Raw genomic sequence first — 19571 nt, 5'->3', positions numbered from 1 at the left:
TCCAACCTCAGTGTGGACATATTTATAAAAACACGTGTTTCTGACTCTGCACTGGGCCTTTTAAAAACACCTATTCAACAATACATGTGTTAAGTCTTTTTTATCTAAAGACATGACTTGAAAAAATGAAGTATGGCAGTTTTAATAGCGAGCGCGACAGTTTCAATGTGTACGCTCTCTGTGATTCAATGGTCCTTTTCAAACTCTGGCTCTGGGTTTTCTATGTGTGTGTCTGTGTGACTGAGTGGACCTCATTCCTCAAGCACTACAAATCATCTATTGTTTACATTTGAGTTTCGTATGTATCTTAGTGTGGCTTTAAGGGAATATTTGGTCACATCTACATGTAAATAAAAAATATTAAAAATCCCTATTCCAACAGTATTTATTCATAATGTACATAATAATATTGAGAGGGGTGTACTGCAAGGCAGGATCAATAAGGACTAGCCATCTTAACTTTGATAAAGAACCAGAAATAACTATGACATTTCTGGCTCATTAGGAAATCTAAACTTGGTTATTGAGTCAATCAGACCATTTTTTTTTAAAAAGCTTCTAAAAATATCAAATAACAACCTAAGCACCAGGTGAGGCTAACTCACTGATCCTGCTTTGTTGGATACGTCTTCCTGTCCAATTCTCTCTGCATCCTGTGCCCCTGGGCGGTCTGCGGCTCTCTTCAAAACTGTCTTTGTTGGATACGTCTTCCTGTCCAATTCTCTCTGCATCCTGTGCCCCTGGGCGGTCTGCGGCTCTCTTCAAAACTGTCTTTGTTGGATACGTCTTCCTGTCCAATTCTCTCTGCATCCTGTGCCCCTGGGCGGTCTGCGGCTCTCTTCAAAACTGTCTTTGTTGGATACGTCTTCCTGTCCAATTCTCTCTGCATCCTGTGCCCCTGGGCGGTCTGCGGCTCTCTTCAAAACTGAAATCCTACAGAAGAAAAGAAAAGTGCACACGGCTGTTATTAGGATTGTATTGTAATATTCACTACATGGTCTTTCATGTATAACCAGTAATGATTGTCATGCAGAAGAGTTGAGTATAACACTTCTACAATCCATACACAACATCTTCATAGCCATAGAACCAAGGGGCCATCCCAGTAATGTTATTAGGTAACTAGTATTAGAACTAGTATAGAACCATCCCAGTAATGTCATTAGGTAACTAGTATTAGAACTAGTATAGAACCATCCCAGTAATGTCATTAGGTAACTAGTATAGAACCATCCCAGTAATGTTATTAGGTAACTAGTATAGAACTAGTATAGAACCATCCCAGTAATGTTATTAGGTAACTAGTATAGAACCATCCCAGTAATGTCATTAGGTAACTAGTATAGAACCATCCCAGTAATGTCATTAGGTAACTAGTATAGAACTAGTATAGAACCATCCCAGTAATGTTATTAGGTAACTAGTATAGAACCATCCCAGTAATGTCATTAGGTAACTAGTATAGAACCATCCCAGTAATGTCATTAGGTAACTAGTATTAGAACTAGTATAGAACCATCCCAGTAATGTCATTAGGTAACTAGTATAGAACCATCCCAGTAATGTCATTAGGTAACTAGTCCATCCCAGTAATGTTATTAGGTAACTAGTATAGAACCATCCCAGTAATGTCATTAGGTAACTAGTATAGAACCATCCCAGTAATGTCATTAGGTAACTAGTATAGAACCATCCCAGTACTGTTATTAGGTAACTAGTATAGAACCATCCCAGTAATGTCATTAGGTAACTAGTATAGAACCATCCCAGTAATGTTATTAGGTAACTAGTATAGAACCATCCCAGTAATGTTATTAGGTAACTAGTATAGAACCATCCCAGTAATGTTATTAGGTAACTAGTATAGAACCATCCCAGTAATGTCATTAGGTAACTAGTATAGAACCATCCCAGTAATGTTATTAGGTAACTAGTATAGAACCATCCCAGTAATGTTATTAGGTAACTAGTATAGAACCATCCCAGTAGTGTTATTAGGTAACTAGTAATGTTAAAAAGGGAAGAATAATATCACATTTTTCTAAATGAGCTATCTAGGCTACTCACCGTACTACAGGCTACAGATGTTTCTAAATGAGCTATCTAGACTACTCACTGTACTACAGGCTACAGATGTTTCTAAATTAGTTATCTAGACTACTCACTGTACTACAGGCTACAGATGTTTCTAAATTAGTTATCTAGGCTACTCACCGTACTACAGATGTTTCTAAATGAGCTATCTAGGCTACTCACTGTACTACAGGCTACAGATGTTTCTAAATTAGTTATCTAGACTACTCACTGTACTACAGATGTTTCTAAATGAGCTATCTAGGCTACTCACCGTACTATAGGCTACAGATGTTTCTAAATGAGCTAGACTACTCACTGTACTACAGGCTACAGATGTTTCTAAATTAGCTATCTAGACTACTCACCGTACTATAGGCTACAGATTTGAGTCACCACTAAAATAGTTATTAATGTTATTGAGTAGGCCTACATCTTTGTTTAATCTAACAATAAAACAACTTATTATTTTGTAAGAAATGTAAAGGCTTTTTACAATAAATTTGACTGAAGTAGAAGCTCATCTTTTATTCTGATATTTATTGTCTGCAGTTGTCTTGATGTCCTTTTCTTGATGTCCTTTGTATGTTTGATGATATGTTTGTACACACACAGAGCAGAAAACAACATTTCCCCATTGGGATGAAAAAAAGTAATTATCTTATCTTGTGATGAGGAAAGTATTGGCTGTAAGGGGTTAGAGAAAATGTATTTTCTCATTTTGATATTATTATAATTATTTGCCAGAATAAATGTCGTGAATAACTGCTTTACCAACTCCAGTCAGCAGATGGCGATGTGAGTCTTTCAGTTGATTTTTTGTTGTTGTACACAATCTAGTGGACGGGACTCTTCCTAAAAACAAAATGGCAACTAAATCAGCTACCTCGGTAGCTTACTAGCCAACAATAAACTGATGCATTGAAACTCCTTTGATAATTTGTATATTAATCTAGTTTTTAACACAATGTAAACGTAATATGCTTGTTAAATGTACTACATTGTTAAGAGTGATACTGAGCTAAGACTAGACTAGGCTAGTCACTAATGCTAGCTAGCTAACATCACTGACCATGAGCTCGCTAAACTACTCCCCCTCTGCTAAAGAAGCAGAGGTCTGCTGGACGGAGAAAGAAGCTCTGGCGATGAACGTTGTCGTGGAAGAAGAAGAAGAAGAGGAGGATGTTACAGTGAAAGGAGAGAAAGAAGATTTCAGAATTAAAAAGGAGGATGTTACAGTGAAAGAAGAGAAAGAACCGTTTGTAATGAAAGAGGAAGAGGGAATAGAGTATGTTACAGTGGAAGAGGAGGAGGTAGAAGCTTTCAGAATTAAAGAGGAGGAAGTTACAGTGAAAGAAGAGAAAGAACCATTTGGAGTGGAAGAGGGGGTAGAGGCTGTCACAGTGGAAGAGGAGGAGATGGAAGCTTACAAAATGGAAGAGGAGGAAGTTACAGTGAAAGAAGAGAAAGAACCGTTTGGAGTGGAAGAGGAGGCTCCCTCAATAAAAAAGGAGGACATTTTGGGAGTGAAAGAAAGGGAAGAAATTGGGGAGGAGACTGAAGACCTGATTAACACCAGTGAGTATGGTCTTTGAAACAGGGGCGCAAACTCAGGCAGTTGTTGAACCAATGTGTGGTTTTTAAAGGTGCATTCTAATGAAGTACTACACATGAATATGTTGTTCAGTACTGTAGGAAATATTAAAGGATTATCTGTGATTGGTACATGCATTTTTTTACTTTAAATGAATGATATGATACAATATTCTTTATTGTCCATTTTACATGTAAATTCATTTAGGTACACAAACACAATACACTAGAAAACATTCAGTATGGAAAACTGGAAAGTTAGTACACAAGTCACACATTTCTTTGGCCAACTGTCTGACCGTGCATTGGGCCTTCTTCTGTCCTACTGTTCAGCAGCCTGATGGGTCTCTCTCTGTCCTACTGTTCAGCAGCCTGATGGGCCCTCATCTGTCCCACTGTTCAGCAGCCTAATGGGCCTCTCTCTGTCCCACTGTTCAGCAGCCTGATGGGCCTTTTCCTGTCCCACTGTTCAGCAGCCTGATTGGCCCTGATCTGTCCCACTGTTCAGCAGCCTGATGGGCCTCTCTCTGTCCCACTGTTCAGCGGCCTGATGGGCCTTTACCTGTCCTACTGTTCAGCAGCCTAATGGGCCTTTCACCTGTCCTACTGTTCAGCAGCCTGATGGGCCTTTATCTGTCCCACTGTTCAGCAGCCTAATGGGCCTCTCTCTGTCCCACTGTTCAGCAGCCTGATGGGCCTCTCTCTGTCCCACTGTTCAGCAGCCTAATGGGCCTCTCTCTGTCCTACTGTTCAGCAGCCTGATGGGCCTCTCTCTGTCCTACTGTTCAGCAGCCTGATGGGCCCTCATCTGTCCCACTGTTCAGCAGCCTAATGGGCCTCTCTCTGTCCCACTGTTCAGCAGCCTGATGGGCCTTTACCTGTCCTACTGTTCAGCAGCCTGATGGGCCTCTCTCTGTCCTACTGTTCAGCAGCCTGATGGGCCCTCATCTGTCCCACTGTTCAGCAGCCTAATGGGCCTCTCTCTGTCCCACTGTTCAGCAGCCTGATGGGCCTCTTTCTGTCCTACTGTTCAGCAGCCTGATGGGCCTCTCTCTGTCCCACTGTTCAGCAGCCTGATTGGCCCTGATCTGTCCCACTGTTCAGCAGCCTGATGGGCCTCTCTCTGTCCCACTGTTCAGCGGCCTGATGGGCCTTTACCTGTCCTACTGTTCAGCAGCCTGATGGGCCTTCACCTGTCCTACTGTTCAGCAGCCTGATGGGCCTTTATCTGTCTCACTGTTCAGCAGCCTAATGGGCCTCTCTCTGTCCAACTGTTCAGCAGCCTGATGGGCCCTCATCTGTCCCACTGTTCAGCAGCCTGATGGGCCTCTCTCTGTCCTACTGTTCAGCAGCCTGATGGGCCTCTCTCTGTCCCACTGTTCAGCAGCCTGATGGGCCCTCATCTGTCCCACTGTTCAGCAGCCTAATGGGCCTCTCTCTGTCCCACTGTTCAGCAGCCTGATGGACCTCGTTCTGTCCTACTGTTCAGCAGCCTGATGGGCCTCTCTCTGTCCCACTGTTCAGCAGCCTGATGGGCCTCTCTCTGTCCCACTGTTCAGCAGCCTGATGGGCCTCTCTCTGTCCCACTGTTCAGCGGCCTGATGGGCCTTTACCTGTCCTACTGTTCAGCAGCCTGATGGGCCTTTATCTGTCCCACTGTTCAACAGCCTGATGGACCTCTCTCTGTCCCACTGTTCAGCAGCCTGATGGGCCCTCATCTGTCCCACTGTTCAACAGCCTGATGGGCCTCTCTCTGTCCCACTGTTCAGCAGCCTGATGGGCCTCTTTATGTCCTACTGTTCAGCAGCCTGATGGGCCTCTCTCTGTCCCACTGTTCAGCAGCCTGATGGGCCTCTCTCTGTCCCACAGAGATGCAGTTAAAAGCAGAGGACAAGTCTAGGATGAGGATGTGCACATACCTAGACATAGATTCTTGGAGAAGAGAAGAAAGGATCAGATTTTACTCACCAAAGTAAGTGCTGTAGTTTAGTTTGAACAAATAAAATAGATCTTCCCACTGGTATCTGTTACCAGGACAACCAGCAGAGTTCTGTTAGTTGACAGGAAGATAGACTGGTATATTTCCACCACGGTAGACAGAATTCTGTTAGTTATTCTACATTGTAGAATAATAGCAAAGACATCAAAACTATGAAATAACACGTGGAATCATGTAGTAACCTAAAAACTGTTAATCAAATGAAAATATCTTTGAGATTCTTCAAAGTAGCCAGCCATTGCCTTGATGACAGTTTTGCATTCTCTCAACCAGCTTCATGAGGTAGTCACCGGGAATGCTTTTCTTGAAGGAGTTCGCACGTGCTGAGCACTTCTTGGCTGCTTTTCCTTCACTCTGCGGCCCATACCATTTCAATTGGGTAAAGGCCGGGTCATTGTGGAGGTCAGGTCATCTAGTTCCGCTAGACACAAACCAAATGGGAGGGGCGTGTCACTGCAGAATACTGTGGTAGCCATGCTGGTTAAGTGTGCCTTGAATTCTAAATAAATCACAGTGTCACCAGCGAAGAACCCACACACCACCTCCATGCTTTACGGTGAGAACTACACATGCAGAGATCATCCTTTCACCTACTCTGCGTCTCACAGTGGTTGGAATCAAAAAAACAAACATTTGGACTGATCAGACCAAAGGACAGATTTCCACCGGTCAAATGTCCATTGCTCATGTTTCTTGGCCCAAGCAAGTCTCTTCTTATTATTGGTGTCCTTTAGTAGTGGTTTCTTTGCAGTGATTCATGCATGTCTCCTCTGAACAGTTGATGTTGAGATGTGTCTGTTACTTGAACTCTGTGAAACATGTATTTGGACTTCAATCGGAGGCTGGTAACTCTAATGAACTTATCCTCTGCAGTAGAGGTAACTCTAATGAACTTATCCTCTGCAGTAGAGGTAACTCCAATGAACTTATCCTCTGCAGTAGAGGTAACTCTAATGAACTTATCCTCTGCAGTAGAGGTAACGCTAACTTATCCTCTGCTGTAGAGGTAACTCTAATGAACTTATCCTCTGCAGTAGAGGTAAATCTAATGAACTTATCCTCTGCAGTAGAGGTAACTCTAATGAACTTATCCTCTGCAGTAGAGGTAACTCTAATGAACTTATCCTCTGCAGTAGAGGTAACTCTAATTAACTTATCCTCTGCAGTAGAGGTAACTCTAATGAACTTATCCTCTTGCAGTAGAGGTAACTCTAATGAATTTATCCTCTGCAGTAGAGGTAACTCTAATGAACTTATCCTCTGCAGTAGAGGTAACTCTAATCAACTTATCCTCTGCAGTAGAGGTAGCTCTAATTAACTTAGTTACTCTTCGGTCCTTTAAAAACCTGCTCTTTGTAAAATATTGTGTGCTATAGCCATCATTTGGGCTGTTTTCCTAAAAAAAAAAGAAGTTACATCCGTTTGGTGTTTTGCCACGATACTATCGTCCCTGGCCTGTTCCAAACCGTTTGGTGTTTTACCACGATACTATCGTCCCCTATTCCAAACCGTTTGGTGTTTTGCCACGATACTATCGTCCCTGGCCTGTTCCAAACCGTTTGGTGTTTTACCACGATACTATCGTCCCTGGCCTGTTCCAAACCGTTTGGTGTTTTGCCACGATACTATCGTCCCTGGCCTGTTCCAAACCGTTTGGTGTTTTACCACGATACTATCGTCCCTGGCCTGTTCCAAACCGTTTGGTGTTTTACCACGATACTATCGTCCCTGGCCTGTTCCAAACCGTTTGGTGTTTTACCACGATACTATCGTCCCTGGCCTGTTCCAAACCGTTTGGTGTTTTGCCACGATACTATCGTCCCTGGCCTGTTCCAAACCGTTTGGTGTTATACCACGATACTATCGTCCCTGGCCTGTTCCAAACCGTTTGGTGTTTTACCACGATACTATCGTCCCTGGCCTGTTCCAAACCGTTTGGTGTTATACCACGATACTATCGTCCCTGGCCTGTTCCAAACTGTTTGGTGTTATACCACGATACTATCGTCCCTGGCCTGTTCCAAACCGTTTGGTGTTATACCACGATACTATCGTCCCTGGCCTGTTCCAAACCGTTTGGTTTTTTACCACGATACTATCGTCCCTGGCCTGTTCCAAACCGTTTGGTGTTTTGCCACGATACTATCGTCCCTGGCCTGTTCCAAACCGTTTGAAACATTCTGTGTTTGAGCTACAGACTCCTTTTGTCCCCCATTGGATTGGTCCGTTTCTTCTGCGTCTGCCGATACCAACAATTTAGTCTGTGTGATTTAATGATACCGAATCAAATCAAATGTTATTGGTCACATACACAGGATTAGCAGATGTTATTGGTCACATACACATGGTTATCAGATGTTATTGGTCACATACACATGGTTATCAGATGTTATTGGTCACATACACAGGATTAGCAGATGTTATTGGTCACATACACAGGATTAGCAGATGTTATTGGTCACATACACAGGGTTAGCAGATGTTATTGGTCACATACACAGGGTTAGCAGATGTTATTGGTCACATACACAGGATTAGCAGATGTTATTGGTCACATACACAGGGTTAGCAGATGTTATTGGTCACATACACAGGGTTAGCAGATGTTATTGGTCACATACACAGGATTAGCAGATGTTATTGGTCACATACACAGGATTAGCAGATGTTATTGGTCACATACACAGGGTTAGCAGATGTTATTGGTCACATACACAGGGTTAGCAGATGTTATTGGTCACATACACAGGGTTAGCAGATGTTATTGGTCACATACACAGGATTAGCAGATGTTATTGGTCACATACACATGGTTATCAGATGTTATTGGTCACATACACAGGGTTAGCAGATGTTATTGGTCACATACACAGGGTTAGCAGATGTTATTGGTCACAGACACATGGTTAGCAGATGTTATTGGTCACAGACACAGGGTTAGCAGATGTTATTGGTCACATACACAGGGTTAGCAGATGTTATTGGTCACGTACACATGGATTAGCAGATGTTATTGGTCACATACGCAGGGTTAGCAGATGTTATTGGTCACATACACAGGGTTAGCAGATGTTATTGGTCACATACACAGGGTTAGCAGATGTTATTGGTCACATACACAGGATTAGCAGATGTTATTGGTCACATACACAGGATTAGCAGATGTTATTGGTCACATACACAGGGTTAGCAGATGTTATTGGTCACATACACAGGGTTAGCAGATGTTATTGGTCACATACACAGGATTAGCAGATGTTATTGGTCACATACACATGGTTATCAGATGTTATTGGTCACATACACAGGATTAGCAGATGTTATTGGTCACATACACATGGTTATCAGATGTTATTGGTCACATACACAGGATTAGCAGATGTTATTGGTCACATACACAGGATTAGCAGATGTTATTGGTCACATACACAGGGTTAGCAGATGTTATTGGTCACATACACAGGGTTAGCAGATGTTATTGGTCACATACACAGGGTTAGCAAATGTTATTGGTCACATACACAGGATTAGCAGATGTTATTGGTCACATACACATGGTTATCAGATGTTATTGTTCACATACACAGGGTTAGCAGATGTTATTGGTCACATACACAGGGTTAGCAGATGTTATTGGTCACAGACACATGGTTAGCAGATGTTATTGGTCACAGACACAGGGTTAGCAGATGTTATTGGTCACATACACATGGTTAGCAGATGTTATTGGTCACATACACAGGGTTAGCAGATGTTATTGGTCACATACACAGGGTTAGCAGATGTTATTGGTCACAGACACAGGGTTAGCAGATGTTATTGGTCACATACACAGGATTAGCAGATGTTATTGGTCACATACACATGGATTAGCAGATGTTATTGGTCACATACACATGGATTAGCAGATGTTATTGGTCACATACACATGGATTAGCAGATGTTATTGGTCACATACACATGGATTAGCAGATGTTATTGGTCACATGGTTAGCAGATGTTATTGGTCACATGGTTAGCAGATGTTATTGGTCACATGGTTAGCAGATGTTATTGGTCACATGGTTAGCAGATGTTATTGGTCACATGGTTAGCAGATGTTATTGGTCACATACACATGGATTAGCAGATGTTATTGGTCACATACACATGGATTAGCAGATGTTATTGGTCACATACACATGGATTAGCAGATGTTATTGGTCACATACACAGGGTTAGCAGATGTTATTTTGATTGTAGCGAAATGCTGGTGCTTCTAGTTCCGACAGTGCGGAAATATCTAACATGTAATCTAACAATTCCACAATAACTACCTAATACGCACAAATATAAGTAAAGACATGGAATAAGAATAAATACATATAAATATACGGATGAGTTTTTCACGATCACAGGCCCTCAAAAGGCATGAGAGGACACACACAGGAGAAAAGCCTTTTCAATGCTCCCAGTGTGGAAATAGTTTTACCCTGTTGGCACACCTGAAATCACATGAGAGGACGCACACAGGAGAAAAGCCTTTCCAATGTTCCCAGTGTGGAAAGAGTTTTACCCGGTTAAGGACCCTAATTAGGCACCAAGGAATACACAAAGAAGGAAGGAAGACCTTCCATTGCTCTCAGTGTGGAAAGAGTTTTACTGAGTTATGGGGCGTGAAAATACACGAGAGAATTCACTCTACACACAGAGGAGAAAGGCCTTTCCAATGCTCCCAATGTGGAAAGCATTTTACCCAGTTAGGGAACCTGAATTTACATAAGATAATTCACTCTGGAGATAAGCCTTACCACTGCTCTCAGTGTGGAAAGAGCTTTATTCGGTCATGCCATCTCAAAGAGCATGAGAAAGCACACACAGGAGAAAAGCCCTTCCAATGTTCCCAGTGTGGGAAGAGTTTTGCCCGGTTATGGAACCTAAAAGAGCACGAGAGGATACACACAGGAGAGAAGCCCTACCACTGCTCTCATTGTGGAAAGACCTTTTCCCGATTAAGGGAACTGAAATCCCATTACATTTCACACACTCTTATCCAGGGAGAATAACAATTGTTGAATTCACCTTAAGGTAGCTAGGTGAGACAGCCACACATCACAGACATAGTAAGTACATTTTCCCTTCATTAAATAGTTCTCAGTGAAGTCAGTGCTAGTAGGAAAAGACAAGTTCAGGTCAGATTTATTGAAGATACTCTTTGAAGAGGTAGGGTCATCGTGGTTTTCAAGGTTCGTTGCACATGAGAGAATAAAGAAGCTATTTTCTGTCTCTTTTTTTACTGAGAATTTGTGTTTATGCCGCATGAAATCAAATTGTATGAATGAAATCATACAACAAAATGGCTACTTTTGTTTTAAAATGTTCTAATGTGCATTTTATTTCAATTAATAACAATTATTGTAATTCCAAGATGGTGTAGTAGTGGTGCAGACGTGGTTTGTCGTCCCCTCGTTTACTTTTGTATTCTGTCTTTTTTGTATATATATATATATATATACACATTTATTTTCAATATTTTTTAAATTTTTAAATTAAATATACCTTCCGGCAACCCGCCTCACCCAATGTCATACGGATCCGCTATTTTTTAGACCTTATAGCTAGAACCCCCATCAGAACCTAGCCATCAGAAGCTAACCAGTTAATTAGCTACTAGCTATTTAGTCATTGTTAGCGACCTTTACCTTCTGCACAGACACCAGTTTTTTTTTTTGCCTGGATAATACTTGCCAGCCTGCCAGTATTGGACTGTTTACTCCACTACAACACCGTATTCCTGCCGTAAACCCTGGACCATTACTCCTGATCATCACAGCTAGCTAGCTGCCACAGAGTGACCCAGCCCCGAAGCTAGCCCTGAGCCAGGCCCACCTCCCGGCCTACTCTGTGATCACTCGGCTACTCAGCCGATGACTCTACCCCAACACAGCTACAATCCACTACTCCACCGGATCCATACCGTAAGTTCTGGACCTTTGCATCGGATCATCGCTGCTAGCTAGCTGCTACCGATTGGCTATAGTGGCTAACGCCCCTGCCCCGAAACTAGCACCAGTTAGCCGCAAGCCAGGCCCATCTCCCGACTAGCAAACTTCTTTCGCCATCTGGCCCAGACTCTTTGTCGACACGGCGCCCCGCCGTACCATCCATCGACTGGTCTGCCGACGTAACTCCATCCGCTGTGCACTCAACCGGCCTTTGCCGGATGTTGGAGCAAACGCTTCTACCTACCCCGGCCTGCTAACTTTAAACGCCATGTCTCCCGCATGCTAGCGTAGTAACGACTACCCCGCGGCTTCCCTGTTCCATCTATTGCTGTTCACTGGACCCTATGATCACTTGGCCACATAGCTGATGACTGCTGGGCTGTTCATTAATCACGATACTCCATTTTGTTTATTTTTTGTTTATCTGTCGTCCCCAGCCTCGAACTCAGGCCCTGTGTGTAGTTAACTGACCCTCTCTGGCCATTCATTGCCATTTTACCTGTTGTTGTCTTAGCTGATTAGCTGTTGTTGTCTTACATGCTGACCAGATCGGACACGTCGCGAAATGCTGGTGCTTCTAGTTCCGACAGTGCGGAAATATCTAACATGTAATCTAACAATTCCACAATAACTACCTAATACGCACAAATATAAGTAAAGACATGGAATAAGAATAAATACATATAAATATACGGATGAGCGATGACAGAGCAGCATAGGCAAGATGCAATAGATGGTATAAAATACAGTATATACATATGAGATGAGTAATGAAAGATATGTCAAAAAAAATAAAGTGGCATTATTAAAGTGACTAGTGATTAATTTATTAAATTGGTCAATGATTTCAAGTCTGTATGTAGGCAGCAGCCTCTCTGTATTAGTGATGGCTGTTTAACAGTCTGATGGCCTTGAGATGGAAGCTGTTTTTCAGTCTCTCGGTCCCAGCTTTGATGCACCTGTACTGACCTGTGAAAAAACACATGTTTTAAACCCTGGTAACTCCACTTGTCTTCGCTGTATCAACATGACTAGCAACACGACTAGCAACACGACTATCGACACGACTAGCAACACGACTATCGACACGACTAGCATCATGACTATCGACATGACTAGCAACATGACTAGCAACATGACTAGCAACATGACTAGCAACATGACTATCAACATGACTATCAACATGACTTTCAATATGACTAGCAACATGACTAGCACATGACTATCAACATGACTATCAACATGACTATCAACATGACTATCAACATGACAAACATGACTAGCAACATGACAAGCATCATGACTAGCAACATGACAAGCATCATGACTAGCAACATGACTAGCAACATGACTGGCACATGAATAGCACATGAATATCAACATGACTATCAACATGATTAGCAACATGACAAACAACATGACTAGCAACATGACTAGCAACATGACTAGCAACATGACTATCGACATGACTATCGACATGACTAGCATCATGACTATCAACATGACTAGAATCATGACTATCAACATGATTAGCAACATGATTAGCAACATGACAAACAACATGACTAGCATCATGACTATCGACATGACTATCGACATGACTATCGACATGACTAGCATCATGACTATCAACTTGACTAGCATCATGACAAACATGACTAGCAACATGACTAGCACACGACTAGCAACATGACTAGCACATGACTAGCAACATGACTAGCACATGAAGCGTTTTCAACTGTCAAGTGTACACAAAGAAGGATGTATATGCATCCATACAACTGTCTCTTTCAACCTGCTCATAAATGTTATTTTATTTTTTATTATGGAAATGTTCTGAAAACTTTTTATCATGTGGCGGTTTCATTCAGGTCTCTGTTTAACGAAATACTCTGTCTTTGACAGGAGAGAGACCAGACTCTCCCTCTGACAAGAGTCCTTCAGAGGAAACAGACCCAGGGAAGAGGCCTTCAGGGGAACCAGACCCAGGGAGGAGACCTTCAGTGGAACCAGACCCAGGGAGGAGACCTTCAGGGGAACCAGACTTGGGGAAGAGTCCTTCAGGGGAACCAGACTTAGGGAAGAATCATTCAGGGGAACCAGACCTAGAGACTGCCAAACCAGTAGGACGACACTGCTGCTCCCACTGTGGAAGGAAATTTACCAAGTTACACAACCTAAAAGAGCACGAGAGGACACACACAGGAGAAAAGCCTTTCCAATGTTCCCAGTGTGGAAAGAGTTTTAGCCGGTTAGACAGCCTGAAAATGCATGAAAGAATTCACTCTGGAGAGAAGCCTTACCAATGCTCCTATTGTGTAATGAGTTTTTCACGATCACAGGCCCTCAAAAGGCATGAGAGGACACACACAGGAGAAAAGCCTTTTCAATGCTCCCAGTGTGGAAATAGTTTTACCCTGTTGGCACACCTGAAATCACATGAGAGGACGCACACAGGAGAAAAGCCTTTCCAATGTTCCCAGTGTGGAAAGAGTTTTACCCGGTTAAGGACCCTAATTAGGCACCAAGGAATACACAAAGAAGGAAGGAAGACCTTCCATTGCTCTCAGTGTGGAAAGAGTTTTACTGAGTTATGGGGCGTGAAAATACACGAGAGAATTCACTCTACACACAGAGGAGAAAGGCCTTTCCAATGCTCCCAATGTGGAAAGCATTTTACCCAGTTAGGGAACCTGAATTTACATAAGATAATTCACTCTGGAGATAAGCCTTACCACTGCTCTCAGTGTGGAAAGAGCTTTATTCGGTCATGCCATCTCAAAGAGCATGAGAAAACACACACAGGAGAAAAGCCCTTCCAATGTTCCCAGTGTGGGAAGAGTTTTGCCCGGTTATGGAACCTAAAAGAGCACGAGAGGATACACACAGGAGAGAAGCCCTACCACTGCTCTCATTGTGGAAAGACCTTTTCCCGATTAAGGGAACTGAAATCCCATTACATTTCACACACTCTTATCCAGGGAGAATAACAATTGTTGAATTCACCTTAAGGTAGCTAGGTGAGACAGCCACACATCACAGACATAGTAAGTACATTTTCCCTTCATTAAATAGTTCTCAGTGAAGTCAGTGCTAGTAGGAAAAGACAAGTTCAGGTCAGATTTATTGAAGATACTCTTTGAAGAGGTAGGGTCATCGTGGTTTTCAAGGTTCGTTGCACATGAGAGAATAAAGAAGCTATTTTCTGTCTCTTTTTTTACTGAGAATTTGTGTTTATGCCGCATGAAATCAAATTGTATGAATGAAATCATACAACAAAATGGCTACTTTTGTTTTAAAATGTTCTAATGTGCATTTTATTTCAATTAATAACAATTATTGTAATTCCAAGATGGTGTAGTAGTGGTGCAGACGTGGTTTGTCGTCCCCTCGTTTACTTTTGTATTCTGTCTTTTTTGTATATATATATATATATATATATACACATTTATTTTCAATATTTTTTAAATTTTTAAATTAAATATACCTTCCGGCAACCCGCCTCACCCAATGTCATACGGATCCGCTATTTTTTAGACCTTATAGCTAGAACCCCCATCAGAACCTAGCCATCAGAAGCTAACCAGTTAATTAGCTACTAGCTATTTAGTCATTGTTAGCGACCTTTACCTTCTGCACAGACACCAGTTTTTTTTTTGCCTGGATAATACTTGCCAGCCTGCCAGTATTGGACTGTTTACTCCACTACAACACCGTATTCCTGCCGTAAACCCTGGACCATTACTCCTGATCATCACAGCTAGCTAGCTGCCACAGAGTGACCCAGCCCCGAAGCTAGCCCTGAGCCAGGCCCACCTCCCGGCCTACTCTGTGATCACTCGGCTACTCAGCCGATGACTCTACCCCAACACAGCTACAATCCACTACTCCACCGGATCCATACCGTAAGTTCTGGACCTTTGCATCGGATCATCGCTGCTAGCTAGCTGCTACCGATTGGCTATAGTGGCTAACGCCCCTGCCCCGAAACTAGCACCAGTTAGCCGCAAGCCAGGCCCATCTCCCGACTAGCAAACTTCTTTCGCCATCTGGCCCAGACTCTTTGTCGACACGGCGCCCCGCCGTACCATCCATCGACTGGTCTGCCGACGTAACTCCATCCGCTGTGCACTCAACCGGCCTTTGCCGGATGTTGGAGCAAACGCTTCTACCTACCCCGGCCTGCTAACTTTAAACGCCATGTCTCCCGCATGCTAGCGTAGTAACGACTACCCCGCGGCTTCCCTGTTCCATCTATTGCTGTTCACTGGACCCTATGATCACTTGGCCACATAGCTGATGACTGCTGGGCTGTTCATTAATCACGATACTCCATTTTGTTTATTTTTTGTTTATCTGTCGTCCCCAGCCTCGAACTCAGGCCCTGTGTGTAGTTAACTGACCCTCTCTGGCCATTCATTGCCATTTTACCTGTTGTTGTCTTAGCTGATTAGCTGTTGTTGTCTTACATGCTGACCAGATCGGACACGTCGCGAAATGCTGGTGCTTCTAGTTCCGACAGTGCGGAAATATCTAACATGTAATCTAACAATTCCACAATAACTACCTAATACGCACAAATATAAGTAAAGACATGGAATAAGAATAAATACATATAAATATACGGATGAGCGATGACAGAGCAGCATAGGCAAGATGCAATAGATGGTATAAAATACAGTATATACATATGAGATGAGTAATGAAAGATATGTCAAAAAAAATGAAGTGGCATTATTAAAGTGACTAGTGATTAATTTATTAAATTGGTCAATGATTTCAAGTCTGTATGTAGGCAGCAGCCTCTCTGTATTAGTGATGGCTGTTTAACAGTCTGATGGCCTTGAGATGGAAGCTGTTTTTCAGTCTCTCGGTCCCAGCTTTGATGCACCTGTACTGACCTGTGAAAAAACACATGTTTTAAACCCTGGTAACTCCACTTGTCTTCGCTGTATCAACATGACTAGCAACACGACTAGCAACACGACTATCGACACGACTAGCAACACGACTATCGACACGACTAGCATCATGACTATCGACATGACTAGCAACATGACTAGCAACATGACTAGCAACATGACTAGCAACATGACTATCAACATGACTATCAACATGACTAGCAACATGACTAGCACATGACTATCAACATGACTATCAACATGACTATCAACATGACTATCAACATGACAAACATGACTAGCAACATGACAAGCATCATGACTAGCAACATGACAAGCATCATGACTAGCAACATGACTAGCAACATGACTGGCACATGAATAGCACATGAATATCAACATGACTATCAACATGATTAGCAACATGACAAACAACATGACTAGCAACATGACTAGCAACATGACTAGCAACATGACTATCGACATGACTATCGACATGACTAGCATCATGACTATCAACATGACTAGAATCATGACTATCAACATGATTAGCAACATGATTAGCAACATGACAAACAACATGACTAGCATCATGACTATCGACATGACTATCGACATGACTATCGACATGACTAGCATCATGACTATCAACTTGACTAGCATCATGACAAACATGACTAGCAACATGACTAGCACACGACTAGCAACATGACTAGCACATGACTAGCAACATGACTAGCACATGAAGCGTTTTCAACTGTCAAGTGTACACAAAGAAGGATGTATATGCATCCATACAACTGTCTCTTTCAACCTGCTCATAAATGTTATTTTATTTTTTATTATGGAAATGTTCTGAAAACTTTTTATCATGTGGCGGTTTCATTCAGGTCTGTTTAACGAAATACTCTGTCTTTGACAGGAGAGAGACCAGACTCTCCCTCTGACAAGAGTCCTTCAGAGGAAACAGACCCAGGGAAGAGGCCTTCAGGGGAACCAGACCCAGGGAGGAGACCTTCAGGGGAACCAGACTTGGGGAAGAGTCCTTCAGGGGAACCAGACTTAGGGAAGAATCATTCAGGGGAACCAGACCTAGAGACTGCCAAACCAGTAGGACGACACTGCTGCTCCCACTGTGGAAGGAAATTTACCAAGTTACACAACCTAAAAGAGCACGAGAGGACACACACAGGAGAAAAGCCTTTCCAATGTTCCCAGTGTGGAAAGAGTTTTAGCCGGTTAGACAGCCTGAAAATGCATGAAAGAATTCACTCTGGAGAGAAGCCTTACCAATGCTCCTATTGTGTAATGAGTTTTTCACGATCACAGGCCCTCAAAAGGCATGAGAGGACACACACAGGAGAAAAGCCTTTTCAATGCTCCCAGTGTGGAAATAGTTTTACCCTGTTGGCACACCTGAAATCACATGAGAGGACGCACACAGGAGAAAAGCCTTTCCAATGTTCCCAGTGTGGAAAGAGTTTTACCCGGTTAAGGACCCTAATTAGGCACCAAGGAATACACAAAGAAGGAAGGAAGACCTTCCATTGCTCTCAGTGTGGAAAGAGTTTTACTGAGTTATGGGGCGTGAAAATACACGAGAGAATTCACTCTACACACAGAGGAGAAAGGCCTTTCCAATGCTCCCAATGTGGAAAGCATTTTACCCAGTTAGGGAACCTGAATTTACATAAGATAATTCACTCTGGAGATAAGCCTTACCACTGCTCTCAGTGTGGAAAGAGCTTTATTCGGTCATGCCATCTCAAAGAGCATGAGAAAGCACACACAGGAGAAAAGCCCTTCCAATGTTCCCAGTGTGGGAAGAGTTTTGCCCGGTTATGGAACCTAAAAGAGCACGAGAGGATACACACAGGAGAGAAGCCCTACCACTGCTCTCATTGTGGAAAGACCTTTTCCCGATTAAGGGAACTGAAATCCCATTACATTTCACACACTCTTATCCAGGGAGAATAACAATTGTTGAATTCACCTTAAGGTAGCTAGGTGAGACAGCCACACATCACAGACATAGTAAGTACATTTTCCCTTCATTAAATAGTTCTCAGTGAAGTCAGTGCTAGTAGGAAAAGACAAGTTCAGGTCAGATTTATTGAAGATACTCTTTGAAGAGGTAGGGTCATCGTGGTTTTCAAGGTTCGTTGCACATGAGAGAATAAAGAAGCTATTTTCTGTCTCTTTTTTTACTGAGAATTTGTGTTTATGCCGCATGAAATCAAATTGTATGAATGAAATCATACAACAAAATGGCTACTTTTGTTTTAAAATGTTCTAATGTGCATTTTATTTCAATTAATAACAATTATTGTAATTCCAAGATGGTGTAGTAGTGGTGCAGACGTGGTTTGTCGTCCCCTCGTTTACTTTTGTATTCTGTCTTTTTTGTATATATATATATATATATACACATTTATTTTCAATATTTTTTAAATTTTTAAATTAAATATACCTTCCGGCAACCCGCCTCACCCAATGTCATACGGATCCGCTATTTTTTAGACCTTATAGCTAGAACCCCCATCAGAACCTAGCCATCAGAAGCTAACCAGTTAATTAGCTACTAGCTATTTAGTCATTGTTAGCGACCTTTACCTTCTGCACAGACACCAGTTTTTTTTTTTGCCTGGATAATACTTGCCAGCCTGCCAGTATTGGACTGTTTACTCCACTACAACACCGTATTCCTGCCGTAAACCCTGGACCATTACTCCTGATCATCACAGCTAGCTAGCTGCCACAGAGTGACCCAGCCCCGAAGCTAGCCCTGAGCCAGGCCCACCTCCCGGCCTACTCTGTGATCACTCGGCTACTCAGCCGATGACTCTACCCCAACACAGCTACAATCCACTACTCCACCGGATCCATACCGTAAGTTCTGGACCTTTGCATCGGATCATCGCTGCTAGCTAGCTGCTACCGATTGGCTATAGTGGCTAACGCCCCTGCCCCGAAACTAGCACCAGTTAGCCGCAAGCCAGGCCCATCTCCCGACTAGCAAAC

The 19571-nt window shown here is 42.7% G+C and overlaps 1 protein-coding gene across 1 annotated transcript; it reads left to right on the top strand.

The window, feature by feature from the left end:
• The first annotated feature begins 3137 nt into the window (after nucleotides 1–3137).
• LOC139370298 (zinc finger protein 271-like) lies at nucleotides 3138–18527 on the top strand. The gene is made up of 3 exons (XM_071109690.1): nucleotides 3138–3651; nucleotides 13555–14500; nucleotides 17693–18527. The coding sequence occupies exons 1-3, from the start codon at nucleotides 3147–3149 to the stop codon at nucleotides 18525–18527; spliced, it is 2286 nt and encodes a 761-aa protein (XP_070965791.1). The 5' UTR covers nucleotides 3138–3146.
• Nucleotides 18528–19571: the final 1044 nt, after the last annotated feature.

Source organism: Oncorhynchus clarkii, chromosome 17 (genome assembly GCF_045791955.1).
Source record: "Oncorhynchus clarkii lewisi isolate Uvic-CL-2024 chromosome 17, UVic_Ocla_1.0, whole genome shotgun sequence".
NCBI lineage: Eukaryota > Metazoa > Chordata > Actinopteri > Salmoniformes > Salmonidae > Oncorhynchus > Oncorhynchus clarkii.
This window is presented reverse-complemented; position numbering and strand designations above follow the sequence as displayed.

Excerpts from the sequence above, each read along its gene's own strand:
- LOC139370298 (XM_071109690.1), top strand. The coding sequence starts at position 3,147 with ATGAGCTCGCTAAACTACTCCCCCTCTGCTAAAGAAGCAGAGGTCTGC. Across the intron at positions 3,652-13,554 it reads TGAAGACCTGATTAACACCA|GAGAGAGACCAGACTCTCCC; the intron begins GTGAGTATGGTC and ends TGTCTTTGACAG. Across the intron at positions 14,501-17,692 it reads TGTGGGAAGAGTTTTGCCCG|GAAATTTACCAAGTTACACA; the intron begins GTTATGGAACCT and ends CCACTGTGGAAG.